Below are 25,308 nucleotides of genomic sequence, written 5' to 3'. Positions count from 1 at the left end.
TCAGCAATATAATCAACCGGCTTTAAAAGGCCCGGCTGCATGGGCAAAGCCACCAGCAGATGCTGTGCCTAACTGGCACACAGCTTCCAGGCAGCACACGCTGCTGGAAACTGCGGATCTTACCCAGCACCCCGCAGCTCCGGCAGCCATGGCCTTGCTCTCCCCTCAGGCATCGTGCCCGCACCTCGGCCTGAAACGCCCTGGCGCCTCTCGGCGTAGGACACTCCGGGGGGGCTGCCAGGACTGGAGCGGGACACTGACACGCTGCGCCAAGCCAGGCCTGTCCCCCGCCGTGCCAGCCTGCCGGCGACTGCGGCGGAGCAGCCCCGCAGGAACAGCCTCGCCAGGCCGCAGCGGAGCGACGCCGAGGGCCCTCCACAGCCCCGCGCGGCCGAGGGCGGGAAGGGCTGCGCATGCGCACCTGCGCAGCGCACCGGGCCGCCCCGTCCCGGCGGCCGCCGGCGAAGGGGGGGGGGCGCTGTTCGCTTCCCGCCGCGCTCCCCCGGCCGGCAGCCAGAGCCCGCGCCGCGGCCCGGGCGCTCGCCCCGCCTGTCTTCGCCCCGCAGTCCCCTGCGGCCTGGGCCCGCCCACCCTGCGGCTCAGGGTCCGCTGTGCCCCTCCCGCCGCAGGCTGGGCCTGGGTGGCGGTGGCAGCTCCCAGCATGGTGCGGTGCGGCGGGGCGGTGCTGCGGAAGGTCAGTGCGGCCAGCCCGGGCAGCGGTGGGGAAGGGCGGCGGGGGCGCGCAGCCCCACGCAGGCAGGGCTCGGGCGGCGGGAAGGGCGGGCAACGAGCCGCGGGGCGGCCTGGTGGGTCGCTCCCTTCCCCGGGCTGACCTGCCCAGGCACCGTCCGAGCGAAGCGGCCTCCTGGCCAGGGGCCTGTGCGTGCCGGGGCGGGGACGCGGTGAGGCGCCGCGGCACTGCCACGCGTGTCTGCGTGGGCAGCGGGGCCCGGGCGGGGGCAGGGCCTCGGCCAGTCCCTGTGCCTGGGGTTCCGCAGGCCGGGCGGGCCGTCGGGTACCGCTGCCGGGGGAGACACGTCAAACGTTTCTCTTACTAACAAACACGTCAGAGGGGTTACATGTTCTGAACGCTCCTTACTGCCATCAAAGAAAGTTCTTTCCAAGCAGTTTTAGCCACATCGTTTCTAATGACTACAAAATGAAATATAAACAGGATGTAATACTGATATGAAACTCGTTTTATTAGTATGGCAACTTTATAGATGCTTTACGGCTCTACGTGAGAGGAGGAACTGGTGGAATGGGTTATCCTCGTCTAGGTGGGGAAGGAGGGAGAGGTGGTGATGTCTGGTTTGTTGCCCAAGAAAGAACTACCTTAAAGACCATAAGGGACAGATATCCTCAGAAGCGATTCATAGCTGGAACGGGAGCCAACAGCAGGTAAGAGTCTGTTTGATGAAAATTGTTACGTACATCTTTTCCAGAAAGCAAAATGTCACCTTAAGTTACTAAGCCTGGTTTAATTTCTCCCAGTGTTAGATCACTAAAAGGTGAAAAAGGAGAAGATTGTGAAGTTCATGTGCCTCTGGGAATTTCAATTCTTCGTGATGATGGCAAGCAGATTGGTAAGAACTTTTGCTTTGTTTTAATGTATCTAGTAGGTACTGTCATATTTCTTGATAGCATCTAGCGGACTTGTAACACTAGGATGTTTTAAGGTTACCCATCTCCCAAAATATGTATGTGTGTTCCTTTGTTTGGACAAGAGTTGACAAAAAATACACTGTAGAAATTGTTGGAAAAGCAAGTATGCCTTCCAGAAATTATCAGTAGACCATTTGTATCACTATATGCACTAGAAAGAAAATTACCCTTGCAAGCGTTAAAGGCTGGAAGCCATACTGATCCTCCACAGAATCATTACTGACCTTACATAAATCATGTGTCCATAAACTCAGGTAAGAGTCCCTATAACTGTACTGAATTAGGACATTGCTTAAAAGATAAAGAACCTCGCTGAGTGTCAGCATTTCAGGTTATCTAAAATACTTGCCTGTTTTTCACTCTCTTTTGAAGAGTGGTGCTTGGTAGTAACCAGGAAGATCTCTTTCAATACAGCGCTCTTGGAATAGCTCTCAGTGGTGCCTTTGCAGTTTCCCAAGAGCCTTTCTTCTCATACTGTGCAGAGTTCAAACTAAATTCACAGGTGACTCTGATTTGGATGTTTAACAAAATTGGGTGTATGGCAAGAAGTGTTTGTGATGTAGGCATGTCGGTGTCTAAAGCTATCCTTGAACTACATACCCAAATGTTGCAGTTTTATATTAATTATTCTAATCCTAAGGGAGATATCATAGTCTGCATCTTAATAAAAAAATACGGAATGTCTGAAGAGTTTCCTGTAGCCACATCTCTATCGATGCAGATTTTTCTTTGGATTTTTCAAGTATTGGAGGCTTCAGAACTACCATCTTGGCCATACCTTGCCTGCCTGTACTTACCACTTTCCTTGGAAGTGACTGTCTGTATGACAGAGGGGGATACTGGAGTGTGATTGCTCTCAGGGATTTCCAAAGAAGGAAAAATATCATGACCCTGAGTGCACAGCTCTTGCAAAAAAAGCGTACAGAAAATTCTGTCTTCAATGAAGATAGATGTAAGTGGAAAATCACAACTGAACTACTGCAGGGGATTGTGCTTTTTCACGAGTGAATTTATTTCCAGGAGAGCTTAATGCAGCAGGAGAGAGATTCTTAGCAGCTCGTGGAGGTCTTGGAGGCTCTTTGACCACAAACTTTGTGCCTTGCAAAGGTCAGAAGCGAATTGTTCATCTTGATTTGAAACTTATAGCAGATGTTGGCTTAGTTGGGTAAGTACTGTAGTTTGAGAACTGACATTAGAAAACAAAGTAGTAAATTTCAAATGGGACTTAAGAGAAATTTGAGATTTTGGAAGGTGAGCATAACTGTACATTTGCATTGCCACTTAAATTACTTGCAGTTTGCAAATCAGAGTTTAAACCTATTAGAATTAATTTTAAAATTTGGAAAGTATTGGTTATGCTTTTGTGGGTGAAGGGCTTCACGATTCAAGGTAATATATCTATTAGTTTAATTTAGCAATTGCAGTGATTATCAAAATACTGTTAGCTAATATTTGTTAATTAAGTAGGAGATGCAAAACAGAGCCAAGAACACTATGCATATTGCATCTTTGACTTTATGGTACTGCCACAAGTGGATCCTTTTAAAGAGAGTTTCAAAGGCTACATAGCCTACTCTCCCAAATAAACAGCTTGGAATGTTGGAAGAAAGTAATTACACACTGGAACAGTAGGACTTGTATTTCTTTTCCCTGGTGCTTTTCAATGTTGCTGTTTTATAACAATGCAGATAAATATATTTTTATTTGGAGAAAGCTTTCAACAGACTACAGTTGCAAAAGTATTGATCTACTCAGCATCTACTATCTCCCCTCCCCCCTGGTGGTCCTTATTAATAAAAACCATAGGAAATGTGAAATGCCAAGGGGTTTGAGGTGAAAATAGTCCAATTGATATATACTGTTAAAGAATGGAAGCTTGAAGGCAGTATGGTGTTCTATCTATGTTTTTCTTTTTTTTGCTTATTAGAAATAGTTTTGTTAATATCAGATTTATCTAAAGTTACATAATTTTCAAGTGGTCTTCGGTAATTACACGATAGAGATTTTCCTTCTTGTTTTAGAATGTGTGAAAATACAGGATTTTTATGACACTGGTGCTTCTTTAATCTTGCATTTTGGCTTTTATTTTAGCTGATGGTTTCCCTTTAAAATGGATAAAAAGAATCATTATCAGTTAATTAGAGTAGCATATTATTTTCTTGTTGAGAGTATGAATTAGCCTGATAGTTTGTGGTTGTACTTTGATCTTTCTGTTTGTTATTTTTACTTGAGTAGATTTGCAAGTGGTTTGCTATTAGATCAGGTAAAAAACATACGGACTTGAGAATGGCCCATCAGGTTTGGGTACAGGTTGTGATGTGTAGTGCAGGTTGCAATTTAAACTTCAAAGAGCATATTGTACCTCAGTGGAAACGAAATACTCACTCCAGCAGATGACCAGAGTAACCTTCCGGAATGTCTTTAAGGCACCTTGCAACATCAGAGCGCATTAAAACTACCCTCAGTAGTTTTGTGTTCTAACAAGAGTCATTATGTCTCTCTCTATTTTAAGAGAGTCCCGTATACAGCCCATTTATAAAGCCCCTTAATGTAATACTAGTCTTGCTTTTCATTAGCTCATGTTCTTATTAGTTGTCCCCGTTAACAGGTCATGATTCTACCTGTATTCAAGTGGAGAGTATATGGATTTGTGTGACTCATGCCTTTGTATTTTGTGGCCAATATTCAGCTGCCTGTAGGCACACTTTTCTGTGATCACTGTTGCACTGAAACATTGTGCTGAATAACTGTGTGTGAATTTGACTGGAACACAAGTTTTGTGCAGTCTCCCATATGGAGCAGGTGCTATGAATAAGGACCGTAGTCATAAGGAGTGTAGTCTATCATCTGATGTCAGCATTAGCTTCGGGTTTGACGTGGATCAAGGCTATTGTGTCATACAACTCATGTGAATCTTTAAAATAAGCACGTGTTGTAATTTCAGTTTTGACTTAGGGTTCCATTTGAATGGATAGATGTATTCTGTGAAGAAGCTTTTGTAAAAGCTACCGTATCCCTTAAGGAACGTTTTTGTTGTAGTATGCAGGTGTAGCTATCCCTGGGGATAGGGAAAAGGTTACAACAGTCAGGTCTCTACAGACCAGCTCCTGGGCTTCGCTGGTATTTTGGTTTACTTGGTAACAAAGCAGGTTAGTCCTAATTTCAGGATCCCTCATACAACTGTGTTGCCTTAAAAACATACACAAGCTGTGCATGTGTGTGTCTATATAGACAAAGTCTCTCTTTCACTCTTCCCATCATACATATGCGCTTTGCTACTTTATCTAAGCTGTAGCATACCTATCATTGGTACTTCAATTGTAGAATGTTTCACTAACCATGATTCGTATACTAAAAGACTGTAAATCCTACTTGATAAGATGTATTTGCGTGACAGGTGTTTTGAATGTAAATGTAATTTACAAAATTAGCTATAGCATGTGAAGACTGAATTCAAGTAGACCTATATGCCTATGCTGTATTTCTATCCAAGTGACTTTGAAAGATCTCCCTTAAATCCGTTACACGTGTATTTACATACCTCTCCTGCCTGCATCCTTGGGAAGCATTGTTGGATTTAGAAAAATTATTTTGTTTTAAAAAAAATCATGATGATATGGGTTTGGTTTTGTTTGTTTTTAAAAAAAGTGAGTAACTAAGCAGAAATTAATTGATATCATTGAATTTGACTAGGTAATATAGTGTATTCCAGAATAAAATATGCAGGCATCACATATGCGTTTATTCACTGTATAAATCCTGACTTTCCTTCTAGGTTTCCAAATGCAGGAAAATCATCCTTGTTAAGCAAAATTTCTCATGCCAAACCTGAGATTGCAGATTATGCATGTAAGTTCATACTCTTATTTTTAGAGCAGTAATATTTCATGAGAGCAAGAAGCCTTTTCTCTGACTTCACTTAGAGGTTTATAATAAAGAATAGGGGATAACTATGTTGCCTGCCAAATACGGTACACAGATTTTTAATTATAAGAAATACTTCAAAGAGAAAACTTGCTGTTTCGGTGTCCAGTTCCCTTAACTGCCTCAGTTTTTCATGTGTACAACCCTCATAGTGCTTCAGCCTGTTGATTGCAGGGTCTGTTGAACATTTACTTTAGTCTCAGCCCATTTTATTGCGTCTGAGAGACTTCATGGTGTGTAATATCCTCTACAGCCTTTTTCCATAGTCTGGATAACCCTTTTTGTGTCCGAGACTTCTCTAGCTCCTCTATTCCCTTTTTGGGATGACAAGAACAGAATTGCATACAGATTAGGTCAACTATTGGTTTTTTGAGTGGTCTAATTTTGTTCCCTCTTGTTTTGCTTTTTCTTTATTCCTTTTTCAGTAATTCTTAACATCCCATTTGCTTTATTTTTTCCTGCTGTTGAACATTTGTTTTATTTAAATATGAAGTGAGAGGGCCCTGCAACATTTAAATGTTTTGTAATAATAACTTTTTTTTTAAATATTAAAACAAGTTTTGCTTTTCTTCCCCTCCTCTTTTTTTTTTTTCCGTAGTTACAACAATACAACCTAAACTAGGAAAGATCATGTATTCAGATTATAAGCAGGTGGGTATGAAAGGTCGTTTTGGTTGTTCATTAAAGTTGTACATAATGGTTAGTTATGTTGCTTAATGTAACTTCAGAAGGAAAAAGGAAACTTCTAGGTTTTTTCATATGTGCGTCTATAATGTATACATATAAAATGCAGTTACGTGGACTTAATGAAAGTTGTGGAGAAAGTACTATTTTTATAAAGTAATAAGAGAGCTTTATAGCCAAATGCAGTAATATGACATTGATGAGATTTCAAGTTACTTTAATAAACAGCTTCTCATTTTCCTTTGTCTCCTTTCTGTCGTTCTAATCCTGCTTTATAATCTTAAGAGTTGTGAGCTCCTGTGTGGAAGTGATTGCTGTGTCCTAGTATACTCTTGTTAAGTTTGGGATTTTAAGAATATCATTGTTTCAGAGACTAACCTGTTATTTTTGTTTAGAAGAGGCAATTTTTCTGCAAGTTGGCTATGCAGAGAGCTCTGGAATGAATAAGCCATTTTCAAAATGGATTATAAACAGGGGAAAATTTGTCCAATAGCTGCAGATCTGCAGTAGTGAATGACAGGGAATTTAGTGAATATAACCCAATTACCATAACTGGCTGTACTGGCTTTCTAGGTTGGCTGCTCAGACTTCCTTTTGTGGTTTGTTTTTTGTGTTTGTTTGTTTGTTTGGGGTTTTTTTAAATAAAAACTAAAATAGTATGACATGATAGTGATTGCCTGGACAGCCAGGGTAGTGTAGTACCTGAAGTAGTGAAGTACTTGGGACCGGTTCCTTTTGTGGTAGGTTGTAGCTCCGGAGGGCCAGTGAAGCTACTGCCCTACCATCTTATTTTTTGTGAACCCAATTCCACCCTGCTGCTTCAGGTAAAGTTGTCAGATAATTGCATGGTGCCTGGAATCCTTTCTATAGTATCCACTGGGGGAAAAGACTAATGCTAAATGAGATTCTTATTAATAGATTTTGGACCCCAAGTTCATGTAAGGTTACAGCAAACGTTTTGATTCCCGAAGCTTGAATCTTCTTTGATGTGCTTTGTTTTGGTTTTTAAGGGTATGATACATGCAGTATTGGACTCATCACTTCTAAGATAAAAGACAAGTGCATAAAAGGGTTTCGGATGAGTTAACCAGAAAAGCATACCTCTCAGATGAGAAAAGACAGAAAACTCTTCACTCTCAGAAGCAATAATCTTAGGGGGATTCAGTAGCTGATGCTTGAAGCTTTCATTGTAACAACCTTTAACAAAACTGTGTGTTAAAGGAAGTTAGTCTAGTTTGTCAGGTTCCCTGTAGGGATGCACATACCTAAGGGATCTAAGGGAAATTTTTTGTATATTATTCATTTTATCTGCTAGTTTAGGGTAACTTATCCTAGAAAATTGTGCTGCAAATAACAGGATTGTTTATAACCTTTTTAAAAAAACTATATACCTGCCATGAATCAGGACCTCTTGCTCTTACTGGCAAATCTTTCTCCAGCAGGAGAACTATCTGCATTCCTGGCTTTCTTTTCTGCAGTCTGTTTCATGTTATAGCAAATGACCCTCATTGGGTGTTTCTGCAGTTTGTGGGTTTTATACTACAGTGTCAGGTGCTATATAGGAACTATATGGACAAATTATCTTTTCTAAAACGAAGGGAACTAGTGATTGTGATCACAGTGAGCGTGTGTGAGAGGAAGTACTTCAGCTCTCGGTATTGCAACTGCTGAGAACAAAGCAATGTAAGCAATTAAGAGCAATAATTGAGGTAACTCTCCTGTATCACTCAAGGGAGACTGGCTCATCTTTTTTTCTTTCCTACAAAACACTGATGTTTTTAAGGAAGTACGTAGAAATTTGCTAATTTTATCACAGTACATTATAAAGGAGAAAATACATGCAAGTTACTTGGTGCCGTCTGTCATTACTACTTGGAAAAGACAAAACACAAAAGTAGAGGATCTGCGTGTGAGTTGGGCTTCATGTCTTAGTACCAGATCGTGGAAACTAGCAGAAGCATTTATATTTACTACCAGAATATCTGAACCAAGTGCTGTTTTCAGAGAATATGAGTTTCTTTGAGCTTCGTAAAAAACATTCTTTGAAAGAGAACTAAAGTTGGGGAAAAAGGTGGTGATGATGGTACTACAGCACCCAAGCACATCACACCAGAAAGTGGATGTTTCTGTTCTCTCTAGTTATTCTCTCCCTGTTCCAGTTATTCTCTTCCAGTTTCTAGTTACAAGTCTGTGGTTCATCCAGCTGTATCTAGTGTCTCTGTAGATGGAAGATTCTGAAGCAAGGCTTCAAATATTTAGAAAATGCATAATAGTTAAAAGTTAGTGTGACGCGAGTGGGAGTGTAGCTCACTCATGGGCAGAAAGCTCCCTTCTGCAATAGGTAGCACACTAGAAATTTTATGGTGTGCCAGCTTTGGGCATTGTTTAATTGAATCCAGTTGCTGTCTAAATAGGTATTAGATAGATTTGAAGACCCTACTTTTGCTCTTCTTTACTTCGCTCTCTGTCTTAGCTTTCTGTGACTTACAGAGTAGATGATTGGGGGTTTTAGTATTCTGCTCTTTTTCAGTCTGTCTCAGCTCTCCTTTACAACTGTGTACAACCCTCTCAACCAGCAGAGAAATGACAAGATTCCTGTCCGTGGCAGTCTTTGCTGGGCTCTGGTTGGAAGCTGATACACTAATCTAAATCTCATTCCTGTTGAAGAGGAGAAGACAAATTCTTGGAGCTTCTCACGCTTAACGGGGAACAATGTTAAGTGGGTTTGCATTTGGAATAATGATCCTCTGTAGCCACAGTGAACAGACTTTATTTTCTTTTCCAGTGACAGTTTGAATTCTGTACAAACTTGATAGCCTAATCTTCTTGCCCTTCAGAGTGTTTTGTTCTCGGGTAATAGGTAAATTTTGCAAGATCTCTGCTGAGGTATTATTAACCTCTATTTTCTACTTTGCAGACAGCTATAAATAAATAGGGGAACACGAGGAGCACAGTATCTATGTAATAGTAGCATTTTGTTTAAATCTGCTTCTGATGGTAGATTCTAAATGTATTGAAACAGCTGATGCATACTGCCAGAGAACTGATCCCCCACACAATCCCAGGGAATACCCACATAGTCCTAAAAGGAGTCTCCAAACAGATATTCCTGACATTCCTTTGTCTAGGTTCTTTTGTTTATATGAAATGATAATAGATATTGATAGTTAAAAATCATCATTTTTGCTTGTTGGAAATTTTTTCTTTGAAACTTTTTGTTTTCCTAGATTTCAGTAGCTGATCTCCCAGGACTGATTGAAGGTGCACATGTAAACAAAGGGATGGGCCACAAATTTCTCAAACATGTAGAAAGAACCAAACAGCTTCTCTTAGTTGTAAGTTAAATAAAATTTATAGCTTACAGAAATCAAAGGCAGTGCAGTAAATAAAATGTGTCTTAATTGCAGTATAGTTGGAATTCAGGAAATTGTTTGTAATTTGCATGTTTTATGATAAATATAGCTGTAATAGTGTTTTCAGAATGGAACATTCAAATGACTGATGATAAATTAAATCCTTAAATAGAATTTATCATTAAAATTTGCCAGTTAATTTAGAGCAGTGAAGTCTTCCAAGCGTAATTAAAGCATGGAGTGATTTTTTTTTTTCTTTCTTTTTTCTGAGATCCTCTTAAAGAGCTTTAAAAAGCAGACCTTTGAAAAACACTGTCAGAACCAACCAGTTTCTGCTTCCAGTGTTACTTTGGTGTATAGTTGCCCTCTGTTACTTGCCCAGGAATGGGAGCGTGTACATGGACATTTTACTGCAAAGTAGTTGAGGGAGAGTACCTTGATACTGTAACATAATTTAATACCACAAAGCTTGTTTTTCTGTAACTTTTTCAGGTTGATATTTCTGGGTTTCAGCTGTCTGTTAAGACTCAGTTCAGGACAGCCTTTGAAACTATATTGCTTCTAACAAAGGTAGGTTCTCATCTTCATAACTCACAGTTGTAGTTACATGTTGAGCCAAGAAAGAGGCTCAGTTTTGATCAAGAACTTTAAAATGTTAGTGTGTCTTCTGGATTTATAATATAAGGGCAGTTAACAGGATTGTCTGAAATGATGAAATCTTTATTTTTAACTGTCCAGGTGAAACTGCTCTACTTTATGTTGGGCACAACTGTTCCTTTGCTAATCTGTGCAGCATATGGAGTATTTCTCACAGTCAAGCAAAGGTGAAAAGACATCGTTTTCAGTTGCCCAGTCTGGTAGTCTTTTAGGAAGTAGAAATACATGGGTATAACTAAATCCCTGCGTTGATGCCCTTACTGCCCAGCATAACAGAGATGAGACATCAGGCCCCGGCTTTGCAGACATTCAGTGTTTTCATCTCTTACCATTGGTTCTGATTTAAAATAATAGATTTTACATAATTTCAAGTTCAGCGGCTGTTCTTCTTGTAGCTGTACGACTGAAGATGATGAATCTTCTGAATTTCAGCTGTTGCTGTTCATTTTCAGGTGATTCATGGTTGTGATTTTATTTCTGATGTTAACCATAGTCCGTTAAAATGTTTAAGAGTCTGAAAACTTCAAAGAATTTGCTTACATGTTTTATAGATCTGAACTTTTTCTGAAATTGGTGTTGTGTTTGTGGATATCAGAAAAACAAAACCAAAACTGTCATTCTTTTTATAGGAGGCTATTTCAGAATTGGCCAGCCTGTTTACCTGAAATATCTCTTTGAGTAAAAAAATCACTGAACATTTTCTTCTGTCAGACTGCTTTAATACCTCGAGCACCTGAGTAAATCTCATGGCTGCCTAGGCATGAAAGACTATTTAAGCAATTAAACAAATGAGAGAGGAGATGTAGTAAAAATGAAGTAGCACTTTTTAAACTACTAATAATTATTAAGGCAAATTGATTTGTCTTTTAAGGAACTGGAGCTGTACAAAGAGGAACTTCTAACAAAGCCTGCACTTCTTGCCATTAATAAAATGGATTTACCTTGTGCAAAGAATAACTTGAATGAACTTATGAAACAACTACAGAATCCTCAAGGTAAATTAACTTTCAACTATTACCTCCGACAAAAGTAGTAATAAGATTTCATTGGGGTAGCTGCATTGGCAAGGAGTTGTTAGAAACTGAAGTCAGCTATTAAATTTATTATTTGAACATATGTTTTAAAACCACTTCCTGTGTTTAGAGCTCTGTTTATATGCATTTGTAGTGCTGGCCTCACTGTTGAGGAAGTATTTTAATAAAATAGAGATATCCTGGATGGTCCTTCCCAACTATGATATGGGAAAGTAAATTTCCAGTCTAGGTATCTCGGGTAACAGCAACCTCCACGGAAGGTCCCCTTGGAGCCACTGATGTGTATACAATTTATCATGTGACTTGGGCCAAAACCCATGAAAATTCTGGACAGACCTATGTAGGTTTACTTCAATTTTGCTATTACATTGGAGTGAATTTCCTTCTATTTCCTGGAGTCTATAAGAACCAGGAGGGCTTAAAACCATCCAATCTCCCATATTCTACAACTTGAGATTTCTTTGTACTCATCTTTAAGGAAGGGTATAGAATCTTCTCGTGAGAGCCAAAGTGTGATGTAATTGCTGTGTTAGTGCCTGTCTTCTGAGATGTTTGCTATTTTTTTAAAGATAATACTTCTATATTAATTGCGTTATGTTTATCATGGTAATTTATTAACTTTTATTTTCTAAATTTAATGGGATTTTATGGGCTTTATAGTGATACAGTATTTGGGGATTGTATTAACTCTTTCAATGTGATTTTTTTCAGACTTCTTACACTTACTACAGGAAGAAATGATTCCTGCAAATACACTTGAATTCAAAGATATAATTCCTATATCTACATACACTGGAGAAGGAATTGATGAACTAAAAGAATGTGTAAGAAAATCTATAGATGAGGAAGCAGAGCAGGAGAATGAAGAATATCGGAAAAAGAAACTCCTACTTTTACAAACTTCAGAAGAACAACAAATGAACAGAAGCTAGCATTCTTGGCTGGAGCCAATGCATTTTAATATTTTTAGTGTGTACATGAGCCCATTGCTGTGCAGACCTTTCATTTAACTTTTGTTCCCTCTACCACCACTGCCCAGTTCTCTGCTCCCCCCTTTGTCTTAGTTTCTTCTGGCACTTGGGTAGAGCACAGTGGGGAAAGCAACAGGTTTTTCTGATTTATGTTGGCTACCAACTCAACAGAGTAAAGACCAAAGTATGTGCAGCTCAAAGCTCTGCTTAACAACTGATGATCCCTGGAATATTTTTTCCCAAATGAGGTGAATGGGAGGAATATAACCTGCACAGGTAGCAAAGGAGCAGGTTCATCCACTCTACGTCTTCTGCCATGGGCATTAGAAACACCAAGGGAGATTTCTGATAGCGCATTTTCCAGGGTCTAGTGCTTCTAAGGTGAACCAGTTCTGCCACTTTGACAGGCATCGGATTGTGGGGGGTTTGTTACTTTAAAGATTTAAAGGAAAACACAAATAAATGGCCGCAAGGAAGTGACTTGTAGGAACATGGAAAAGCAAGGCTGATGTGTGATGTTGGGAGTTTTTTCACGCCTGCTGGTGCCTACTGTAGTCATCTTGATCGTATAAATCCTGATTCCAAATTCCCAGACTTACTTTGGGATTCCCTCCTTTTATGGAGTTGTGGGTATATGTTACTTTTTGGTAAAGGTAATGATTTCTTTTCAACAGAGCTATACACTTTTGGGAATAGTTAATGTTCCAGTTTTTGTATTTCAAGCAGGTACACTTATATTCTCCTTTTTTTTTAAAAAACCCCTTGGAAGTCCTTTATTGTACAGGGTGTTTTCTACTTCAAAGCTATTAACTTGATTGCAAAGCAAAGTGAGACTGAATACATCAAAGGCTTCTCGCTGTGGTCTGGTTTTGTTTTGTAGGTATGCTTACCAAACCCTACTTCTCTGAATTTTGTTAAAGCAGTCACTGGGAAGAAAGATCTGATTTCTCATAACCTGATTGTTTTATCATTAGTACTGGTTCTCATTCTGATTTTCCTCTATTTCTGTCATGTTTGTGGCTAACATGTTTTCACCAAAGCTAAGTCTGGGCTGTCACACTTTTGATTCTCCATTTATTTCATAGTCAAAAGAACTTTTTTTTTGTTGGATTCCTTGAACACCGATCCTAATCTCACACATAAATGAGAGGGGGGAAAAAGTTTGAAACAAAACCAAGCTGGCTCTTATTTCAGCTGTGTGCAGAGAGTGACAAATGGATGATGAATAAGGGCAACACTGAGCCTTGTCTGACGAGCTGTAGCCTGTGGGACTAGGACTGGCCTTTCACTTCTCAGGGTGTTGGCCCAGGCCAGCAGCAAAGCACCCGGACAGCTGCTCGGCCGCTCACCAAAACGGAAGCATCGCAAGAGAAGATGTGAGATGACTTGTGGGTTAAGGTAAAGACCGTTTAAAAAGCGAAAGGAAAAAAAGAAAGATTGAAAAGGAGTCCCTCCCCCTCTACTGCGGCCCGCCCGACCGCTGCCCAGCCCCTTTCCTGGCGAACGGCTGCTTTGGGCAGTAGCTGCCGGTTCCTCTGACTTTAATCCAGCGCCTGACATAGTTGAGGATGTGTTCGACACCGTCCATGTTGCCAGCGGGGGGGGGCCGCCCGCCAGCCGCGGGGCTCCTCCGAAGAAACCGGGGCCGGGGGGTGAGGCCGCCCCTCCGCGCGAGCGCCGGCTGCGGCCCGGCCCCGCCCTCCGGCCCTCGCGCGAGCTCCGCCCCGCGGGGGCGCCGCGGGGGCCGCCGGGAGCCGTAGTGCGCGGGGCGGGCTGGAGCGCAGCCCCACAACCCTCCTGGCGCCCCGGCGCGGAGCCGCTGAGCAGCGAGGCCGCTCCAGCGGGCGGAGGCCGGGGAGCGCGGCGGCGATGGTGCCTTCCCTGTGCGCCCCCGCGCCCTGACAGCGAGGTGAGCGGCGGGAGCGGGGGTGGACGCGGCTCCGGTTCCCTCTTAACGGCGCCCGCGGGGAGCTGCCGGCCCGGCCCGGCGCTGAGGGGGCGGTGCGCGGGGGCTGCCTGCTCCGCCCGCCGCCGTTAGCCACGCTAGGCCGGGGGGATGGTGTCTGCGGCCCTGCCCGGTTTGCCCCTGCAAGTCTGGCTCCTGCGAGCCGGTACCGGCAGCGCTCGGCCTGTGGCGGGGGTGCGGCCGGCGGCTGCGAGCGCCTGGGGGGGAGCGTGTGTTGTCCGCCTCAGCCGCGGCTCTGCGTCATCTGCCTTTTCCAGATCGGTCGGGAAAATAATTACCCGTGCTACGAGTTTTTCGTGCAAGTCCTAAGGTATTAGCTAGGAATGTTAATTATAATCCTGTACATCTGGATTTAATTTTAATAGACTTTGGAACTGCGTGACTGATTTCTAGAAGGAAAGAAATTGACTGGTGCTAGTGGTTCTGTATCGGTTACCTCCAGTTATCTTGAAGCCGGATAGCTGTTGGGTCTCCAGTTTCTGGTAGTCAGTTATCCAAAACTCATAATAATTTTTTTAAATGTAATACTGTTGTGGTTAGTTACAAAATGCATTTGTTTATAAATTGCACTTACTGTGGCCTCCCTCCTGCAGGGCTTTACAGAACAGCAGTGGTTCCCAGACTGTGGTCTTCTCAAGGCCATGCAAGGGAACAGAGCTGGCTTTACTCATCACTGAATTATGTCTTTAATAAATGCCTTTTTTTTTTTTTTTCTTCTTTGCTTCATTTTTTTAGCTCGTGGGCAGTTAATGATTTAACAGTTTTTAACCAATTTGGCCAGCATCTCTTGTTGCAGCAACATGGATCTTTAGAATATGAGCCATGGTGAAATCTGTCCCTGAAGTGGTATTAGGACTGGTAACTTTTGTGGATCAGCTAGAAGAGCCTTGAGTATTACAGCTGTAAAATACTTGGGGTGTAAAAAGCTCGAGTCTAGAATCTAAGGAAAGACAGGGTTTCACCTGTCCTGGCCAAAGTGCTGGGACTGCTTCCCTTGGACAGCCAGCTCAGAAATGGCTGAGGTCCCTAGTTGTTAAACACCACCAGTGACAGAGAATAATATCAGATGGACTAAACAGCTAGAGGAAGAGAAAAGAAACTTCATGTCTGCAAAAATAGAGGGCTTTCTAAGCTGGATATTGTAGAATGTTCCATACCTGCTCTGTATCTGTTTATTACAACAGCTGGTGACCACAGATTTTCACCATTTAATGAGAGGGACTCCTGGGCTGGGCACAGCTCCCTTTATGACAGGTTTGTTTCCCAATACTAATTTTCTACTTAATTATGGTTGTTACTGAGCACTGGCTGGTATTTTGGGGTGTGAACCTGCAGAGAGAGATGTGTATGTTTATCTTGGCTTAGGTTGCTACTAAACACACAGAAAGCTTGAAAATTGCTCAGAAATGTTAGTGAATAAAAACAGCTGCTCCAAGCTGTGCAATAATACTTTTCTTTTTTGAGATCCAAACTCAAAGACAACAAAAAAAAGAGCTGCTACTTCTCTGAATGCAGTTGAATGTGTTGATGCTGACCTCTGCAGCCCTGCATAGTTAGTTTGCCCAAACTGCTGCATTTACTCATAGCAGTCTTGGTTGATTAACCTGGCAGTGGAAATCCAGTGGGATGCTTGATTTGGCTGTGTCTGCATTTCCGTGTCTTACATGCAGTAGGATTCATATTGGAGGACTCCACACTTGGAAATTCATCTTCTCCTTTCATGAAACATTTGGGTTGCACGAGTGTGTGCTGTAAGGTCTCTCTCTTGCCTAGATGGTTTGATAGAAGAATTTCTTTCATGTTGCACCCCAGGACACTATGCATGTATAAATGTCTTATTATTTCAGGTTTTAATATAGGTCATTTAGAATAAACTTTATGTCCTCTTACATGTTAGTACAGCAAATTCACCTTCAGGTTGTAGCTCTTCCAGTCACATAGTGACATGCTTGTAGGTCTGATGCTGTCCGGTAGAGAAGCGATTTTCCTATTATGACCTGCAGCTTTGCTCTTGGGGCTCAGTGGTGTGGATCCCGGATGTGAGTGTAAAGATGGTCCACGTGAGGATCCTTTCTCTTCCTCTGGAAAAGCTGGGCAGCTGTTGAAAAGGCATCACCAGTACTTCCTGCCTTTCTTCCTTTTCCTTCAAACCTTTGTGTAGAATCCAGGAAGGAAGAGAGAACCACGAGTACATAAACACTTTAGGGTCTGTGTTTTGTTCTCTGAAATTAAAAAAATCATTGCACCCCTTCCTCCCTGCTGTTTAAGCGCAGCCTGGAACCTCATATCTAAAATAATAATTTTATATGGCTTTATATGTTTTGGGTTTTTTCTGAAAACATAAAATTCAGGATATGAACGTCCCCGTGTCCTGGAACACCCATAAGAAACAGAGGTTTTTATCTGTTGCATGAAGACAGAGATGAGTAGAGAGAAAGAGAACATGCTCTCAGGAAAAATCCTGGGCAAAGAAAAAAAGTAGCTTGAGTTTTGTTTTTTAAATAAGAGGAAATTGTAGAAAGGTGATAGAGTTGGTCTAACGTAAACGTTATCTGAGATTCCTTATTTCTGAATTACAATGTAAACACTGTTGCTGGAATTGGATGAAACAAATGTGATGTTGACTCTCTCCTTGTTCTGTTTTCTAGATCTGGTAACACCTTTTTTCCTACTTCTAAAAGTTGCTAAGGTTTCATTTGATTCGAACACACCGCTGGTAAGTACGCTGGATCCATCTTAATTAAGACAACGTCTGTTTTGTTACTGTCTTAATCAGGGAATTGTAACTGAAGCTGTAATTACAGCTATAAAGCTGTAAGATGGGACAAGTTTCCCCTGATGGGGGATCCTGGATATCTTACCTGCAAATTTACTTTTCCTTGATACCCTCTAATAGGAAAATTAGCTATTTTCTATGTCTTTCCCTTCCTACCCCAAGAGAAGCACCATGGACTCTTTCATTATTTAAAAAAAAAAGGCAAACAAAAAACCTCCCGAAACCAAATACCACCACCAATCAAAAAAACCCTAAAACAGCCCCAAAGCAAACAACCTCAAAAAAACAACACCAAAAAAACCCCCAACCAAACACCCCCCTCTCTTGGTGTATCTACCAGGAATGGCCAGCAAAAACAAGGGGTACATGCTGGCCTAAACACACCTGGCAACCATAAGATGAACTAGAGTCTTCTGTCTATGTAACTGGTACAGCAGAGGTAATAGAAAAATACAAATTTTTGTATGCTGTCCTAAGTCCTGGCTGCGTAGTCCTTGCCATAACTATACTCTGATAATGTAGAAGGAAAGAAAATACCCTTTTCTTTTTTTCTTTTATCCTTTTGTATTAGAGAATATGGGTGAACCTCACATCACATCTTGCTCATACTACATTAACTCTGACCAGATTTTCATCATCTACTATTGCAAATGAATTTGCAGAAACAGTGGACTTCTGAAAACAGTCAGTCTTGTGCTTATTCCAGCTGCTCCTGGTAGAGCTCCGTCTCAGAGTATGCCCTGCCTACATGGAAGGTTTATCCTGGCAAAGGCAAGCTCTTAATGAAAGAGCAAAAGTATCCAGCTTGAGGAGAACAAAATTTGATGCTATATTAGATTTACCCCTCAAGCTCATTTATTATAGTTCCATTTCCTTGCAAGCTGGTTGCATTGACCTTACTGAAGCTGAGGTTAAGTGTAATATTAAATCAGTTATGATGGAAGTAAGTCTTGAGTTCCTCTACCTGGGAGGTATCCTATTAATGACCCGCTATCTCAAAAGGTTACTGCCATGAGAACAGTAGCTTGCCCACGCTCAGCTATTCTTAGCAGAAATATAATGCCATCTTTTTGATGAATAAGGTGCATTTGTAGCATAAATGTGGTTGTCATTATTTCTTTTCAGCAGTGCTTCTCTAAAAGAGTATGATCAGCAGTCAAATGTTACCCACATACCATTGCAGTCCTTCAGGGTTAGATGGTGTAAAAAGTAAATAAATGCCTAATGCTTTCTTACAGAACAATTTGGGCTTTATTTATTTGTCTATAAATCGGTAAAACGCTGACTAGATGTATAGCTTGATAATGCTCATAGTCTGCTTCCTGTATACATGGAAATTCCTTATCTGAAAAGTTCCCTGGGCATATGGTGTTTGCAGGTGTGAAAGGATAGTGAGGGATTGGGTCTGATTTCCTCTTTGCTTGCAACCATGTCTGTAACCTTTCTGAGATACAGATACTCAGTTATTTGTATATGCATTAGATAGAAATTCTGGTACCCAAAGAGTTGTTTTCTGATTTAGACAAATCAGCACAATACAGTATAATGATTTGGAAGAAATTTCTGTAGGAGTTCATGACTTAATGGCTCAGATTTTTCAAAGTTTCTGCTCGTTTTTAGGTACTATAATTTTTAGTGTCCTGCTTCAAGTACACTCTGGGGTGGATGCTCAGTGCCTATTATGTATTGGGCCTCTTTAAAGTATCTTGAGCACCCAGAGATGGGATTAGTCAAATTGAGTCTTTTTAAGTATTTTTTTTTTTTTTTTAAAAGACCCATCACTGAGACTGTTTCCCAGGATCTCTGCAGGTGAGCGGCTATACTAGGGACACAGACAATGGTTATACTGAAAAAGAAGCAGTATTCTTTAACGCTTTGTCTGGAGAGGAAAATGTGAAAGCTGAAAAGCCATTTGCTTTCTGGAATTGTTCGTGTGCTCAGACAGCTGGTTTTGAAAGGCAGAAGTAGCGTGGAAAAACTGTTAATTGCTTTTAATAAAATCATAGTAAATTACTCAACAGAGCCTTCTCTGCCAGCTTGTGGCTCTCATCAAAGGTTTGGGCTAAGTAAAATGTGTGTAGCTGCCTATGTATGCATTCCTTGTCCGGTCTAGTGATGAAGGTTTTAAGCAGTTCCCTTTTACTCAGGTGGCAGCGTGGCAGGACTGAACACACACTCTGATATTACATCTGGGCTAAAGAGAGGCAGCTACCACTTGAGGGAGAGGTGAACTTCTTAAGTCATAACGACTCAGTGATTCACCTTCTCCACCCAGACTGTCTAAAAGTCTGTGCAGTGACACAAGCTGAAAGTCTGTGTAGAATCGCATGTTGAAGTGCTCCTTTTTGATCTTGAACACACTGAATTTAGCAGTCTGTCAACTGAGCCATCATAACAGTCTGTGAAATAATCTGAGGTTCCATTAAAGCTTGAACTTGGTAGCGTTCCCTCTGCTTAAGTGTGTAAGGCAAAGCAAGTGCCAGAGAGTTACTGCCTACCAGCTGCCACACAAGTTTAACCTGGCACAGGTCAACTGTAGTCAGTCCTGTGCCCCTAAACTTGCACCTACAGGTTTTTAAATTTTTAATTTTTCTTTTTAATTGCAGGAAACAACTGTGGGTAAGCATGGGCTGCCGGGATGTTCACGCAGCAACAGTACTGGCCTTCCTCAGTGGAACAGCCTCAGTAGCTGGACTCCTTGCAGCAGTTCTGCTTCCAAACTGGAGGCAAATGAGACTGTACACGTTCAACAAGAATGAGAGGAATGTGACCGTTTACACTGGACTCTGGATTAAGTGCGCTCGTTTTGATGGGAGCAGAGACTGTGTGATATATGACCCACAGTGGTACACTGCTGTCGATCAACTGGATTTACGTGTTCTTCAGTTTGCCCTTCCACTGAGTATGTTAACGGCTGTCTCAGCTCTGTTTCTCTGCTTGATTGGCATGTGTAACACAGCCTTTGTATCGACCGTGCCAAACATCAAATTGGCCAAATGCCTTGTAAACAGTGCGGGCTGCCATCTCGTGGCTGGCCTCTTGTTCCTGCTTGCGTGTGCCATTTGTCTCACTCCGTCGATCTGGGTCATTTTTTATAACAATTATCTGAACAGGAAGTATGAGCCTGTCTTTAGCTTTGACATCTCTGTATTTATTGCCATTGCCAGTGCTGGTGGGCTGTTCTTCACTTCCGTTCTGCTGTTTCTGTGGTACTGCGCATGTAAAAGCCTCCCTTCTCCTTTCTGGCAGCCCCTCTACTCGCATGCCCCTAGCATGCACAGCTATGCCTCTCAGCCATATTCTGCACGCTCTCGCCTCTCGGCCATAGAAATTGATATTCCTGTTGTGACACATGCATCTTAAGAAGGCAGAGTCTTGGAAGCCAAGTTGTTGTGCTCATTCAAACCATGAAAACTGCAGGCTTGATTCTCTCTGCTGCCTTGCACTGAGCATAATCATTTGTAAGGTCAAGTTGCCCGAGGTGCAAAGCAATGGAGACCCGAGTTCAGCAAGTCCGTTGCTGTTCTTGAGTGTTACTTCCTGACCAACTTCTTTCTTTAACTCTGAGCTCACTACAGACAAAATTGCTGCTAATGCTGGGACAGTACACTAGCAATAGTATCTGTTCATCCTTCCGCATACCGAGATCAAAGCGGGGTTGAACCCCTTTGGTATTTGATAAGCTATTATTAGATTCTGATCCCATTGTAAGAGCTACATAGGTGGACTCTTGCACCCGTGCATTATCCACATGCTGGTGGTGGACCTGGGTGCAGGGGCTTCACTGAGTTTCTTGTTCATCTAGACGTGTATGTTTTAAGGTGCGATGTCTGAAAAGGGTATTTGGCAGACCAATTCAGTTCTTCGGCACTGTTCTTTGTATTCTACTGCACACACAAAAAGCTACCCCCTTGTGAACTTCTATAATAGAATTAGTGTCAAATTACCCTTTATTTTCAAAGTAGCTATCAGAAGAAATAAAACTGATTTAACTAATAATGTTCTTCTGTACCGTAATAGCATTTTGTGAATTACTGGAGGCTAGAAACTTTTTTGTGAATTTTACTTCTAGTCTGTTTTTTAGTAAGTTAGCAAATTCACTAGATCTATTTTGTGATTAAAACAAAACCCACTTTATTTTAAAATTCTGTTTAGAAACGTGAATATTTTATTTGAAGGCCATGTTAAAGATGGATTTTCAGGTAGGCTTTAAAGTGTTACTCAGTTCTGGAGAGAAGCGTCACTCAATGCAAAATAGATTAGGAAAACCATGAAAAATTCTGAAGGCTGTGAAAGACTCTTTTGGAACACTGTACACAAGCTATAACAACATCTCTCTAGGAAGGGGATTATAACCCTGGGGAGAGATTTTTTTTAAGTCTAGATTGGTTTTGTTGTGTTTTTTCTTAATGTATATACAGGTATCAATGAGCTTGTGTATTTTTCAGAGTTGATCTTTATGGTTGTTGGACTATTCATGCTGTAGCTTATTTAATTACTGATTAAGACGTAATCTTTTCAGCCTTGTTCTTCAACACCTTTCAAGTTGAGCTATTTTAAAATCCAGTTATTTCCTATGCTGCCACCTCACAGCTGGAAAAAGTTTCCTATTCCTGTTTTCTGTAAGATGGGGTTTTGAATAACTCATGAGCTTCACCTTGTAGCTCTACAGGGATGAAGAGGGATTATAAATTCTCAACCTGGGATGTCTTTAAATAATTTTTTTCCTTCTAAAATGCAGAGCAGGTCAGCTGTAAGGGTCGAAGCTTTTCAATATGGGCTTTGCAATTACTTGGAAATTTGATGACAGTGAGTTGAAGAGTGTTAAAATTAAGGCAAGTATTTGATTTGCTCAGATTTTGGCAAACGGATCTTGTGTTTTAAGATGTCATTCCAGTAAGGAAAGTTATTTTGATTGGTGGCATTCTGGAGCTTAGTGGATATTTGTGTTCCATTAATCCCAGAACAAATTTGCTTTGCTGAAAAATCAAATAGAGTTCTTTAATTCCAGTTCTGCAAACTCAGCTGAGGTCCTGAAAGTCAATTCATTTCCTTCTCCATGTATTAGAAAAGGGAACAAATGCTGTGCTGGGCAAATCTTGTTCTGTTACAATCTGCACAATAAGAGTATATTAAGAGGAATCATTGAGTTTTAACTGATAGACCTTGGACTTCAGTGGACTGAGTGAGGAAGCTGATCTCTGTCATAAATTCCCAGCACAGTCCATAAAGTGACAGGCCTTTCAGACAGAGTGCTTGACTAAATTGCAGTTGAAGGATTAACACGGTAGGTGATAAAGGATACTTAAGGAGATAGGCTTCTAAAGTTAAATGAATTTAGTACCCTCTTAGGTTTACAAGGTATGATGTTAGATGAAATATCTTTTTTTTTTTCTTTCAATCAGATCATGACTTGTATGGGATTAGAACACGTATAAAGACATGCAGGCCAGCTGTTTTTTAATTCAAAATTGACCCTTACTTTATGGTTACTCTGGTTGTCCAACCTCGGATACTGTTGCTGTTTCAGCTGCCCACATCCTTAGATGCTTTGTCAGGTCAAAGCAAAGGGACCACTGGTTTGTGATTTCACGTCATCTTGCTTCCCCATCACTCCAGTGTCTCTTCTTCGTTGTGCCTTGCTTAAGTTATGAGTTGGCCAGTAAATGTTAGTTTACAGTCAGCATCTGGTATGCTTTTTGAGCCTGAATTTACAAAGCATTTTGATGATTTTGGAGTGATGATGAATACATCTCTCAGTGACTTTAAAAGGAGCTGAATCTTCAGCATCTCCAGAGCAAGAAAGGCAGCGTGGCAAAGTGATGTTTTCTACAAAAGAGTAAATGCAGCCAGTGTTTTGTTCTGTACACTTTAAATAGTAGATGTCTCTGACAGCTCTTCTGTATTCTGACTTTGATTTTTATGCACTAAACTTCTAATTGGTATTTGCTGCTGCCTAAGCTGATAACTTGTTGCTTTGAAAATTGTGTCTTTGCAGAAGACTGAGATGGATCTGTGTTACGACAAGTGGGGATCCAAAAGCTAGTGGATTCCGGCGTAGGTTTCAGTTAAGGTCATCTTTATCAAAAAGACTGTTGCGTCATGTTGTATCACTGAAGCACGGCTGGGTTTCTTTCATCAGTGCTGTCAATGTGAGTTTCTGCTGGATCCTAAGTGAAATTAACTGCAAGTGCTGTGCTGTATTTCTCCTTCTTTACAGAAAGAGGTGGCCAACCTGTGACACTTGAGCCCAGTGCCACTCCAGCATTTCTCGTGCTAAGGTTACCATCGTGCCCAGCAGTGGGGCTGGGTAGTGACAGGCCTCCCTGGATTTGGGGAGAAGAACACATGTATCTGCCAGGGAACAGCCGCCGTGGAGCGGTTGGCATCTCTGCCTCTGACCAGCGGCTCCTTCCTGGGCACTTTGCTGTGTACAGGACAGGCACTCTGGGGCTTGAATACAGGAAAATTTTAATTTGTGGCTCATGCAGTCAAAGGTTGGGTGCTCTGGGATTATGGGAATCTGTATTTTTTTTCAAGTAATTCCTGTCCAACTTCTTAAATTGTGTTTAATTAAAGTGTTGGTTCTTTTTATGTGAAATGGAAGATACGTATTTTTAATAAAATGTTCTCATACGAATGCAGTTTATTTTGATTAATTTTGTGGAAAATAAGCGACTGCCTTAACGTGTGAAAGTCGTTGGACATCCCAGAGACTTGTGACCGTCCAGAACGACAGTAACTGTTAGTGATGCTTTGTTTCTGTTGTGTGCCGCTCCTGGCAACTGCAGCTCAGCAGTGTTACAGCGACTCAGCACCGAGCCTTTCGCCATTGTTAGGGGGCAAAATACAAACCCTTTGTACGTTAGAAATGCTGATGCCGTAGTGCAAGCTCACAAAACTTGGATTATTTATGCAGAATATAATGAGACTTGCTGGTAATTCCTCTGTAGATTTCTAGTATTCTAAACTGGTGTTCTAGTACTTTTTTTTTTTTTTAATCTGGGAAAGTAGTGTTTATATGAGAAGAATTCTCATGGAGTATGCACAGTATAAAGCACTTGTTGCTAGCACTACAACTCACTTGAGGGGGTGGAAAAATTATTTTATCTTCTCTGCTTCTGTGGGTTCATTTCCTCCTTTGCTGTCAACTTTCAGACAGGCTTCCTGTCTCCAAGACCTGGTATAAACCTAGGGGATAGTTGGATGTTGACATCAATACTGCAGAGAACTCAATTTGTCCTGAAACATGGGAGCGCCTCATCTTTTTCATATTAAAATTCCTAAAAAACTAACCCACATATTTGTTATCACTGAAAACAAATCTCTTGGCAGATTTTCCTGTTTTATTTCACAGGAATTGAGTTCACATATGTGGTTCAGTAGGTATGTAGTGTTACTTATCCCTTCGTGCATCTACTGAGTGGGCAGGTAACATACCTTAGAAGCAGCATAAGCTTTTCTGTACATTTTTTGTTCCACTGCTGCATTGGCATTCCTCAAGCTGAACACACAGAGGCCTCATCAAAGGGTAAGAGGGTGTTTTCTGATTTCAAAACCACTTTTATCTGTGTTCCAAACAGTCAATTTGTTCATTCAGGTATTAGGCAGCTAGGGATGGGGGCTTTGTCTTTTGGGTGTAGCAGTTGCAAGGAGACGTAAAGGCTGAGTGCAGGGCAGTAGAAATTGAGGTGAGCTGGAGGGTATGAGTGGTTAAAGCTGTTTTTAGGAGAGAGACCAGAAAGCTGGACTTCAAGAGCAGGGTGGTTGTCCTAGTTTCTGTTCTAACAAAAGAAAATTATGTAGTTAAAGTTTTAAGTATTTGAATAAGCTTCACTTAGCACCAGACTCCCAGAATATGATAAACAAAACTTTGAAAACACAGCGTATGAGTAGTGCCCAAGCAGTACATGTCCTTGGGAACCACAGATGTTGACCCAAGGGCTGAGCACCACTTCCTAGCTACCTGCCATGTCAGAAGCTGTGGTGACATTTTAGCACCAAAGCTTGGCACTCTCCACTCTCTCTGTAGTCTCACTACCCCGTATTACAGCACTTCCACCAATTGGAGGGTCTATAACCATTGATGCTGCACCAGTTTTCTTCCCAAAGCCACAACATAGTCATAAACAAATATGCAAGATCATTTACAAATTCATATTGGAGTTTAAATAAATACTAGCAGTTAGGTCAAAAATAAGTTGTTTCCTAAAACAGGCCCTGGATGTATCTTTAACATACTGCAGACATGTTCTGACCTACTATTGCTTCACCAAGG

The 25,308-nt window shown here is 41.5% G+C and overlaps 2 protein-coding genes across 5 annotated transcripts; both read left to right on the top strand.

Moving 5' to 3' along the window:
- The first annotated feature begins 446 nt into the window (after positions 1 to 446).
- GTPBP10 (GTP binding protein 10) lies at positions 447 to 13,345 on the top strand. The gene is made up of 10 exons (XM_074864841.1): positions 447 to 694; positions 1,208 to 1,401; positions 1,495 to 1,586; positions 2,686 to 2,830; positions 5,441 to 5,514; positions 6,188 to 6,240; positions 9,501 to 9,608; positions 10,119 to 10,196; positions 11,155 to 11,278; positions 12,029 to 13,345. The coding sequence occupies exons 1-10, from the start codon at positions 662 to 664 to the stop codon at positions 12,247 to 12,249; spliced, it is 1,122 nt and encodes a 373-aa protein (XP_074720942.1). The 5' UTR covers positions 447 to 661; the 3' UTR covers positions 12,250 to 13,345.
- Positions 13,346 to 14,041: 696 nt separating this feature from the next.
- On the top strand, positions 14,042 to 23,670 carry CLDN12 (claudin 12). Of its 4 annotated transcripts, none has more exons than XM_074864817.1 (4): positions 14,042 to 14,197; positions 15,439 to 15,508; positions 16,903 to 16,970; positions 19,637 to 23,670. In XM_074864817.1, exon 4 carries the CDS (start codon positions 19,656 to 19,658, stop codon positions 20,391 to 20,393), a length of 738 nt encoding a protein of 245 aa, XP_074720918.1. In that variant the 5' UTR covers positions 14,042 to 14,197; positions 15,439 to 15,508; positions 16,903 to 16,970; positions 19,637 to 19,655; the 3' UTR covers positions 20,394 to 23,670. The 4 variants fall into 4 exon arrangements, with proteins under 4 accessions (XP_074720918.1, XP_074720911.1, XP_074720927.1 ...); XM_074864826.1 differs by lacking the exon at positions 14,042 to 14,197 and adding an exon at positions 14,317 to 14,564; XM_074864810.1 differs by lacking the exon at positions 15,439 to 15,508.
- The last annotated feature ends 1,638 nt before the right edge of the window (positions 23,671 to 25,308 follow it).

Source organism: Strix uralensis, chromosome 1 (genome assembly GCF_047716275.1).
Source record: "Strix uralensis isolate ZFMK-TIS-50842 chromosome 1, bStrUra1, whole genome shotgun sequence".
NCBI classification, from domain to species: Eukaryota; Metazoa; Chordata; class Aves; order Strigiformes; family Strigidae; genus Strix; species Strix uralensis.
This window is presented reverse-complemented; position numbering and strand designations above follow the sequence as displayed.

What these genes read in the sequence shown, in the direction of transcription:
- GTPBP10 (XM_074864841.1), top strand. Translation starts at nt 662, where the DNA reads ATGGTGCGGTGCGGCGGGGCGGTGCTGCGGAAG. An exon ending in CTATATTGCTTCTAACAAAG is followed by an intron (nt 10,197 to 11,154) that starts GTAGGTTCTCAT and finishes TTGTCTTTTAAG; the next exon opens with GAACTGGAGCTGTACAAAGA. An exon ending in ACAACTACAGAATCCTCAAG is followed by an intron (nt 11,279 to 12,028) that starts GTAAATTAACTT and finishes GATTTTTTTCAG; the next exon opens with ACTTCTTACACTTACTACAG.
- CLDN12 (XM_074864810.1), top strand. Translation starts at nt 19,656, where the DNA reads ATGGGCTGCCGGGATGTTCACGCAGCAACAGTACTGGCCTTCCTCAGT.